At 37.8% G+C, this 11,125-nt stretch overlaps 1 protein-coding gene across 1 annotated transcript in view; it reads left to right on the top strand.

Moving 5' to 3' along the window:
• Nucleotides 1-745: 745 nt before the first annotated feature.
• Nucleotides 746-11,125, top strand: part of LOC121378616 (neurogenic locus protein delta-like) — a 29,919-nt gene continuing 19,539 nt past the window's right edge. The window contains exons 1-2 of the mRNA XM_041506875.1: nt 746-856; nt 1,693-1,734. Of these exons, the coding sequence (XP_041362809.1) occupies nt 746-856; nt 1,693-1,734 (153 nt within the window). The remainder of the gene's footprint in view (nt 857-1,692; nt 1,735-11,125) is intronic.

Genomic DNA, 11,125 nt, shown 5'->3' with positions numbered 1-11,125 from the left:
GGGTTCCTTTGGCGAACTCTGCTATCCAGGAGGTGTCCCCAAAAATGTTCAATTGGGAATAAATCTGGCGATCTTGCTGGCCATAGCAGGACACGAACGTTGTTTTGCTGTAGAAAGTCTTGACAGACACGTGCATTGTCATGCTGAAAGATACCACGAGTGACGTTAATCAGTGGAACAACGTGATGTTGCAGTATCACGTCCCAGTAAAGCTGGCCATTGAGCACTCCATTAACTTGCACCAAAGCAGTACGACCACCATGGTGAATCCCTGCCCACACCACCGAAACGATCGTGCTGTAGAACACAATTGATGGCGTAAGTTCATAATGACGTCGATAGATCCTGGAACGTCCATCTGCTCTGAATAACATGAAAAGAGATTCATCGGAAAAGAGAACTGTCCTCCACTGTGCATGTCTCCATCAAAAATGTTGACAACACCGAAGTCATTCAGCGAGATGACGTGCCGTGAGAACGTTGCGTCGCACAGGTCCCCTTGCTCGAAGACCAGCTTGACATAGACGATTGATAACGGTTTGGGAGAAATTCTTCTTAGTCCAGGAATTTGGCTAGCTGTGGAGGTCGCTATCCTAAATCTATCCCGAAGGTGTATCACCCGGATGTATCGATCTTGGACTGGGGTGGTCAATCTCGGTCGGCCTGACCTTGGTCTATCACGAGTGCTTCCTGTGTTGTTGTAACGCACCCAAAGTCTGCTTACAATGGCTCTGCATACCCCCATATGTCGGGCAACATCATCCTGGTTCACCCCTGCTTGAAGGCGTCCAGTAGTGTTATGGCGTTATTCTTCTGTAAGTTTCGGCATTGTATCGTCAACCTCTCTGAAAAAACTGTGAATCGATGGCATTTGCCGACGGTGTCTTTTATACCCCTATGTAACAATGTCACAGCGTGCAAATTGTGACAGCATTTGGCTACACGTACCACTTACAGCGTGTGATTTGTCAGTTTAACGTAAAGTTGGATTAAAGGCTGCGTTTTGGCATCATCAAGGTCAAACTTTGGTAGTGATTTCATTGCAGGGTACGAATATTGTTTATTGTGTGTAACATAAGATTTTATGTTCATATTGGTAATACATATAATATTCAAGTAGTTGATGGTGTAACATAACTTTTTTAGGAGAGTATAGTTTAGGTATTGTGTGGATTTGTTTAATTATTTGTTTGAACATTGAAATTTAACCTAACTTGATAATAATGGCCATTGGCTGTCAAAAGCTAGCGGCAGTGAGCCACTTACACTGATATATGGCAACTACGTGTTTGGAGTGTTCGTAGGCCCTATGGTGTGCACTATGTACTGTATACAGTCAATAGAAATATAGTGATGTAACACAAGGCTCAAAATAAGCGGTGTCGCATCGCAATTTGCGATAATTAGAAATTATAGGCCTACATGATCATGATTAAATCGATTTTTTTTTTTTTGTATCTCATTTGTGAAGGACTGGTAATCCGCCTCTCTCCTAAGAGAGTTGCAGTTTTCTAGGTCAGAAGGCCTGACTGCGCTATTTGTGAAACGACTGCATTCAGCGATAGGCCGTGACCCAGTTTCTTTTTGCGTATGGCCCAAACAAGCACGCGCCGTGGTTGCGTAGCAAAAGCATTTTCCCGCGTCCCCTGGCATGTTTTCTTTTTTCTTTTATTTATCTGAAATGTTTTTCAGGCGTTCACTGTTTTGAGCATGACTTCTGACGATAGTTTTAAGGTATGTAGAGGCGTTTTAAGGTGCAAAACACTGGGAGAGGGGGCAAGCAAAAGATTTTTTTCTTTACGTCCCAATTTTGTTCTGAAATGCTGACACAGGGGTTACGCATTTCCGTGCCTCTGTGTATTCTTATCCCTGGGGTATGGATTCTTACCCCGGGGTTAGTGGTGGTGGTAGTAGTGGGGGTCAAATCAATGTTTTATCGAGTTTGATGTCAAAATAAAGGGAATAACATTCTAGACCTCGTGACCTGTTTTCCAACCTTTTTTATTTTCAAAGATAAACATATCGTGTTTGGTACCAAAATAAAGGGTATAATAACCTGTTATTTCCGAAAAGAAATATGGACTCATGTATTTTGAGAATGGACTCATGGAAATGAGCCAATTCAGGAGCAAGTGAGTCCACTGGGGAAAAAAGGACTCCTGTGAACAAATCCTTAATGCTACCCGTGTGAATGATATATGCCACTATGCATTGTACTTCTTAATCAGGTTAATCTATGTTGTGATAACACTACCCTATATCCCAAGGAAAATTTGCCTGGTCTTGAACAGAATCATACCAAAGCTAAACGCTGGTAAGATTCATAATAGATGTTACAGCTTTCCCCCTTAACATCCTGTCTCCATATTTTGTCCCTTTGTATAAAAATTCATTTTGTGACTTGAATATCATAATTGCATTTACTGACCTCAAATATGTACGGGTTAGACAACAAAATTGCGAGGCTAGGTGGCACTGGTGCTTCATTGGTACAAATAGGTTTTACTTGATAATATGGCCGCCATAATATATTTTGAAGAAGTGGTTCATATTAAAATTGAAAACTAAGTCAATGCATGGTCAGCACGTGGACAAAATTGGTGTTTTTGTCTGAAATGTCCACATTATTCTTAAATGTGGACCTAAGCTGCCTGACCTAGTATCCTTAAGTGCATTCACAAACGAATAGAAGAATCCATTTTGGGGTCCCGGGGTAACTTAGTTTTGATGTCTATATTACCAGTGCTTGGCTGGTGGTACGAAAACTCTAAGGGCCGATTTCATATGTCTGGGTTATCGGTGGATGTTGGTAACATATGGGTTAACCCTAGGTTAAACCCTGGGTCTTGTTTACTGTGCATTTCACATGTCTGTTTTTCAATAACCCTAGTTTAACACTGGGTTACAATTGTATTGCTTGTTTAAATCTGCCATGGAGGTGGTTTTTCGCTGGGTTTGCTCAAAGTACCTTTTCTGTATGGATAATTTCGGCAACAAAATCGTGTTTTACGTCAGTATCGAAGAGCCATGAAATGTGAACGTATTTCTAGAGACCATTTTGAACCCACTACAGTGGCGAATAAAGGGTGGCGGGACGGGGTTTGATAATTTGATAATAACTGCTACCGAGTTTGTTATTCTATTTATTACTCCAGCTATTTTTTCTCTAAATGCCTTTATTTTAGAAGCATATGCACGTGCATGTATAGAAACAATGTAAACCACTTTGCACACTGTTCTGAGTATTGCCATAACAGTATTTTAATCACATCCACAGATAATTTTCAAAAACAAAAGTTCTCTTTATTCTGATATATATATATATAATGAATTGCATTAAAATAACATTTTGTTATAAATTTAACATTAAAACAGTCGTGAACGCCAACTCTTTAAACTACATGACGTCATTATGTGTATTTGCCAAATCGTGATGCTATTATATTTAGTACCGACAAAGTCATTGGTTTGTAAGCGTCAAATCGTCCAATAATGTTGTACGTTGCACCACTGCAGAATATTTCTCACTGAGAAAATATGGAAAATATTTTGCCTGTTATGAGTGACCGCTGGGGTAATAAATATAGTTATTTACTAAATTAGCAAAAATAAGCATTTTCTTCATGGTGTATGAAATGCACGAAAATGGTAAGTACTAGTATTGGAAGTTGATCGGTTACCACCATAAACAATGCAAAGACTGCAGTCTTACTATGACATGATTTCGTGTTTGTCTCGTCTTAATAAAGGGGAAAAAAGCCAGATAGGCTTACAAGTTTTAAAATTTGACCAAAAGTTGTCTCGGTGCCCTTAAGCGTACACGTCCCTTTATTTTTTTTTTTTTTTTTTTTTTTTTTTTTTTTTGTGGGAGGGGGTTGCAGGCTTGTTTTGGTCTAAATTAAAGGGAAATGCCCGATTCTTTGTAAAACGTTTATTCATATTTGCATTATTACCAACAGCTATGTAGGGTTCTGTACGCACTTTACATGGATTATATAACTAATATCGTGAGTAAAATGATGGTGAAACGTTTTCAGGCCTGCTCATTATGCCCAAGCATCTCCATAATTTTTGTCCAAATACGAAGTTTTGCCACAGACTGGAGGGGGGGGGGGGGGTTGCTGATCCCCGTACGCGGATGCTAATATCATACCGGTAACTAGTTTAAACTACAAAGTGATGAAGATAAAAGCTATCCCTCGCTTATGTCCCTTTCCAGATCCGCGGGTAACCCATGCAAAAAGCGTGGTTTTATAAACACGGGTAAAACACACACATGTGAAATGCACCACGGGTGTAGGTCTTGGTCAAGGTTTTCAGTGTTTTACGTAAATCAGTGTTAAACCTAGGTTTTTATATAACCTGGTGTCACGTAAACCAGTGTTAAACCTAGGTTATCATATAACCCGGTGTCACGTAAACCAGTGTTAAACCTAGGTTATCATATAACCTGATGTTACGTAAACCAGTGTTAAACCTAGGTTATCATATAACCTGATGTTACGTAAACCAGTGTTAAACCTAGGTTATCATATAACCTGATGTTACGTAAACCAGTGTTAAACCTAGGTTATCATATAACCTGATGTTACGAAACACAGACATATGAAATCGGCCCTGAATGTCCACACAACTAATATCTAATATCACCACCGAATCTGCTCATGCAACTTAACTATCCACATAATTAAATCATTTAAATTTAAATATCAACACATTAATATATAGCGATACCAACTTAACACTAGGAAAACAGTCTCAGCTGCAAAGCAGTTCACAATTTCATTGCTGAAAGCGAATGTTTTGACTGATAAAACTGTTCACCTTCCCCTTTATTCTTCTTGTCTCTCTGTTCTAATCTATATATAAATATTTATATTTTGACAGGTTAAATATACAATAGTTTTATAGTCTTCAACACTAAATGCATATCTTGTACTTTCTATGTTCACCAGTTAATATTTCAATTGTATAAAGGTCTTTATATAGGCTGTGCCTGTTGACCCATCCCATCTGTTAATATAAACAGAAATAAATATTGTTTAAATCAACTATCCACATACATTTAGATTTAATTTCAGATTAATACTCACTGAATAAGAGGCATTTGAAGGCAGACACTGTGTGATTGTAAACTTATACATTTATTTATGAGAAACTTGCTTCATGTGTGTGTGTGTCGTCGGCGCTCCGACGAAGGGGCGAATATTCAAAATTTTGAAAATTGACATAAAAACATTTTTCATATTGTTGGACCAGTAGATTTTTATTCTGAAAACAGCAACTTGATATTTTACTTCTTTAATTAGTTAATTAATTAATTAAATTTTGAAAATGAGGTAAATCGCTGGACAAAGCCCGTAACGTTATCTGACGAACAGCCGAATTTACATTCGCCCGTTTGTCAGAGAAGTAACGCGATTAACTAGCGCATTGGATTCTCGCACGAAAGGTCGAATATACATGTTCTAATGCAAAAAGGCAACTTGATGAATGCATTTATAAACACGTGCTCTATTTATCAAATTTATATTCCTGCAAATTTCAAATTGGTCACTACTAGCACAAGGGATCACCCACAGCTACTATATGTCTAGTGTTGATTATTTCCAATATTTTATTTTGTTCAATTCATGATGAAATTATTATTATATAAACTGTTCAAAATAATTAGGGGTATTCATATATAACATTAAATAATGGATATTGTTCATTATATCTTTTAATAGGAATTATTGCATTGGCCTGAAATTTTAATGTCTGGGTAGTTTGACATGGAGAGATGAAACACAAATTGATGCCAGGGGTAGGGAGGGTGCATTTGATGTTTGTGGTTCAGGGGTTAGTAACTGGTTGAATTCTCGCTATTCGCCAAACATGCACGGATCCGGTGAGACATTCTCCTTATCAAGCGTCCAATCTGATGCTGGGGTATCCTGACCCATTCGTCTTAGAGCGTTAACCCCAACTCGGCCAAAGTAGTCGGCTGACATTCCAGTTGTCACCCCATGATGTCCCAGACTTGTTCAATGGGTGAAAGGTCGGGAGCTGGCCAAGGAAGAGTGTGAATGTTTTGCTGTTGCACGAATGCCGTCACTAGTCTACTACGATATGCACGGGCATTGTTGTTTTAATAAACGAATTTTTGGTCAGCGTGAGGCGCGAAAGGCACACATATTGGTCGATAGTACTGGTCTGTGAGCCTCCATTGGACAATGTGAAGTTGCATTCTGGCAGTCATGGCAATTTCACCACAGGCATAACTGCCCCTCCAAAATAGTCATGAGCTTGGATGTTGACCTCGACGTACCGCTCAATGGGACGTCGCCAAACCCGGATACCCCTCGATTCCTTTGAAAACATCACTCTGGCCCAGCGACGTGCCCACCATTGTGTACGTCATTCACACCATTGGTGTTTTGGCAGCAATGTATCTCACCGTCAAATTGGTCGTGAAGTGAGGCCGGCGTTGGAGTTGATGTGTATGCTATGTTTCGAATCATCTGACTCAAGACTCTCACTTCAGCTGTAACACGGAGGTGATTGACTATCTGAGATGCAGATTGGCCTCGATTCCTCAAAATGTTGGTTCTGATGAGGCAATCTTGAACTAGAGTTGTGGCCCTAGGCAGGCCTAAACGAGGCCGATCATCCACGTTTTCAGGCATTGGACGTCGGGTCCACAAACTGCGAATTACTCTCTGAGACACGTTGAGTGTTTGTGCAACAATTCGCTATGTTGTTCCAAACTGGAGCATACCCAGAAGTCCAAGTCTATTCGCACGTTGCAGATCTAGATTAGGTTAAGATCTAGTGTCTGTATTAAAACAAGACGGGATTCTGTCACAGTGAATGCAGAATGTTCGTAAACAGTGTTAAATTCGAAGTTGCACACCAATCACGTGCAATATGTGCTCACAAGATTCGCGTTTGTACGAACAGCTGTGTTTGGGGGATGCGTTAAGTAGAAATGTTGTAATGCATAATGCACCTGGTTTATATTTATATCGTGTTTTCGTTCTGTAATTATTCACAATTGATTTCTAATATTCTGTACTTATTTTAATCAGTATATTTTAAATTTGAATGTCATCATCTATAATGTTAATTCATGAATCGGAATGTTATATTGTATTGATTTATCATGGGTATTCCCTAATTATTGAATAACATTGTTTCATTATTATATGCATTTTTTATCAATTGATTTGATATCTCGAATGCCCATCAGCACAGTTACTGACACCAACTATGCACACGTTCAATGAAGGGGGAGTGATTTAGTTGTCAGTTGAGTGTTCGCTTGAGGTGCTTCCGTCGTAGGATCGAACCACCTCGTGAATCCATTCAGCTGATTTTTTTTTTCTCGTTCCAACCAGTGCACCACAACTGGACAAAGGCCGTGGTATGTGTTTTCATGTCTCTGGGAAAGTGCACATACAACATCCCTTGCTGCATTTGAAAAATGTAGCGGGTTTCCTCTGATGACTACGAGTCCGAATTACCAAATGTTTGACATCCAATAGCCGGTGATTAATTAATCGATGTGCTCCAGTGGTGTCGTTAAATAAAACAAACTTTAACGTTCAGTGAAGTGTTGAGTCTTTTCGTTTTTCAATACTATTAATTACTAGTTTGCTATTTTATGACAATGCAGAAATAAGACTTATTAATGTTCATGTTAAATGTCGTCTTAATAAAGTTGCCACAAAATTCATTATTATGATCATGAATAGTCATCAAAGCGGTCGTGTAAATTACTCATTGTCCAGTTTATTGATCTATAATTAAATTATTTTGTATGTTTTAATATTGGATCATTAATTGCCAGCCACATGATAACTGCTTCATGTTTAGACCAAAGTCGTTAAAATATGGTTACATTAATTCATTTTAACTTTGATTTTTCCTTGCTTATATTAAAATTAAATCGCCATGCCCTGGACACACACCTTCACTATCTGGGTGGTCTGTCTAGGACAGGGTAGTTGTCGGTGGTTAAATAGAGAACTTATTCATGTACTTAACCTTTGTTTGACACCAAATGGCTGATGTGTATTTTTGTGCTCTGGTGTTGTTAACCATTCATTAATTTATTTAGAGAATTCTTTCTGGGTGGAAGCCGATAGTGGGATGCGAACCCAGTACCTACCAGCCGTACGTGATATGGCTTACTCATTATACCACCGAGGCCGGTCACTTCGTTAGAGAATAGAGGCTGAATACATTACAGCCAAGCTAGGAGATATCCATTAAACAGGGAAATCGCGGTCGAATCATCAAAGTGGAGTGATATGCTATTTCACAAAAGGGCGAATATGTACTTACCATTTTAAATAGACTGTAGTTCATAGAAAAATGTTCAGAACCACGTAAAACCTTTTCGAATTAAAATACACTTTGTACAGTTTAATGACTGTCAAAAGTTTATGAGGTTTTATGATATCAATTTCAAACAGGATCATTTTCAAAAATGTCAAATTTTGATAACGTTTTTACGTAATTTGGCAAAACTGCATATTCGCCCTTTCGTCGGAGAGCCGACGGTGTGTGGTGGTGGCGGTGGGAGGGGCATTTTTATTTTCCATTCATGACCACCAGGGGTGCTAATGACTGCTTGTATTGTAAGACGAGCGAATTTATTTTTGTATAATTCGAGTGCATGTTACATATGACTGTTTTATGGCATGACAATACAAGTTCTTCCCACCAATATATTGCTCACTCCTGCACTCCTCATCACCCAGAATCTGTGCCTGCATGCAAGTCAGATATTCAAAATTATATTTAGAATAAACATTGGGTGAGAACAACACATATGAATGCAGATATTTATTGAGAATTTTCTATATGGAAAGGGGGAGGAATTTAGGGATACTTTCTGAGTGCCAAATAGTATAAAAATTGATGTTTAATTATTTTTTTATCCGCCATCTTGAATATCTGGCAGCCATGTTTAAAAATTGCTACCCGAAATTTAAAAAAATGGATTATTTTCACATAAAGTGTAACGTGTTTTAATGGAGTCAAAATGTTTTTAAATATTGTATTAAAGTCAAAGACCCTAGTTTTTAAGAGGTCTGGCCCCTAGTCCTGGAGCAAATCCTAAAGTTCGGGCAAAAACAGTAGAGATATTCGGCCGAAATATGCTAACCTGAGACCTCTTTACTATGTATTTCCAAATTTTAGCTGTTTGGTAGTATTGCTGATACAAATAACGCTGTTATCCATGTTTAATTCATGTAAAAAAAAAACAGCTGCCCACCCCCCCCCCCCCCCTTACAAAAAATGGGAGCCCGTACACCTAAGCAAGTGCATTATCATAATTTATGAGCTATTTCAAACACTAGGACATATTAGATGTAAGGATATAGATATTCTAAGCTAGAGATTGTAAGCAATACTTTTTAACGGCCAAAAAGGGTATAATTATTCAAAAATAGGTTACATTTTAATAATATTGTTTTGTAATTCAAACACAACTTAAACATATATTACATGTGGCTTAACGTGCAAGGCAGAGCACAAATTTAAAGGATATTTCTTGGCACACGTTATATTTGATGACAGCAGTATTCAACATTCTTTGAAAGCTATCGCAAGAAAGCGTTGAACGTCTGGTAAATATACAAGCAGAGGTTTCAAATTTGAAAACAACACTCCTATTAGAGATTTCAGCTCATTTCTAGCTAGTACCTAAACCAACAACATTTTAACCTTCTTTCTTCCTAACGTAAACGAGGCAACTAGAGCACATTGATATAATAATCATCAGCTATTGGATATCAAACATTTGATAATTTTGATCTATAGTCTTAGATAGTAGGAAGGAATATTTTGTATGCACCATCCCACAGATAGCATAGCACGTACCATGACCTTTAATATAACAGTCGTGGTGCACTGGCTGGAACAAGAAACAACCTAGACCGACCTAGACCGATCATGCATCAGGCGACCATTTTACCTTTGAGCTACACCCTGCCCACTGTTTTTTGTTGAGCAGCTAGTCACAGCTATGAGGTACCGATTGTAATAGTTACTTGAGGAGGTGTCTTGCATAATCTGAACTCAACAGCACATGTTTCAGTGCAGCTGCAGAAGGAACAACAACTTCACTTGTACCGAACTGTGCACCTGTCGGGCAGACGTAGACCACTGTAACAATGTTGATGTAGCCGTGACATTTGATGATGAGTTTGACAATAACATAGCTGAAATAATCACTTTACTTCCGAGGCTGTTGATTTGAAGATTAATTTTTGTGAAAGATAGTTTAAAATAATATCCTCCATTTTACACCCAGAATGTCAAAAGTAATTGTACTAGTTATGAAAACGTCAAAAACCACATTTAACACAGCTAAGGAAGTAACTTTGTCAGGAAAAAATCAGAATTAGAATTCTCTGTAGCCATTTTTTAAAATGGCCGCCATATATCAAGATGGCGGAAGAAAAAACTAAAACATCGAGTTTTGTGATTCCTTGTACTCTAATATACCGAAAAAAGGTATGTTTCCAAAAATCTATATAAAATTTTGACACAACCGACATTTCGGACACAACAGCATAAACTATTTAGTCTAGGCAGTTATGTTAATTTTTTGAAAGTTGCATTTTGTTTTTGCTCAAGTTGATAAAATTTTGGTCATATGTTCTCATGACCTACCTGAACCAGAAATCCATTGGTAGCATTTTTTTTACCATTATCAAGTCAGTCATCTTGAAATTCAAAATGGCCGTCATTTTAATATATTTTCCTTTTATATCTCCACTCAAATTTAACATAGAAACATAGTTTTAGGGTATGTTGAAACATTTTAGGTCAGTGAATTCAAATAATGTTTTCATTATTATTCATCTGATCATGGCAACCATCTTGAAATTCAAAATGAACGTCATTTCAATCTATTTATTTCTCTATCTTTACTCCCATCTATGAGCTCAGATGATTATTTTGTAAAAAGAAAAATTGTTGTCAGGTCTTGGAAGCCATATTGAAATTCAAAATGGCTAACATTTTAATATATTATTTTTCAAATATCTCAACTCCCGGTTAACGTAGAAGCAAAAGTTTTTCTTTTTATTTATGTACGTGTCTGTAGCCCATGAATTGACTGGTTTCA

Source organism: Gigantopelta aegis, chromosome 8 (genome assembly GCF_016097555.1).
Source record: "Gigantopelta aegis isolate Gae_Host chromosome 8, Gae_host_genome, whole genome shotgun sequence".
In the NCBI taxonomy this organism is placed as follows: domain Eukaryota; kingdom Metazoa; phylum Mollusca; class Gastropoda; order Neomphalida; family Peltospiridae; genus Gigantopelta; species Gigantopelta aegis.
Note: the sequence above shows the minus strand (reverse complement) of the source record. Positions and strands in the feature narration are given on the sequence as shown.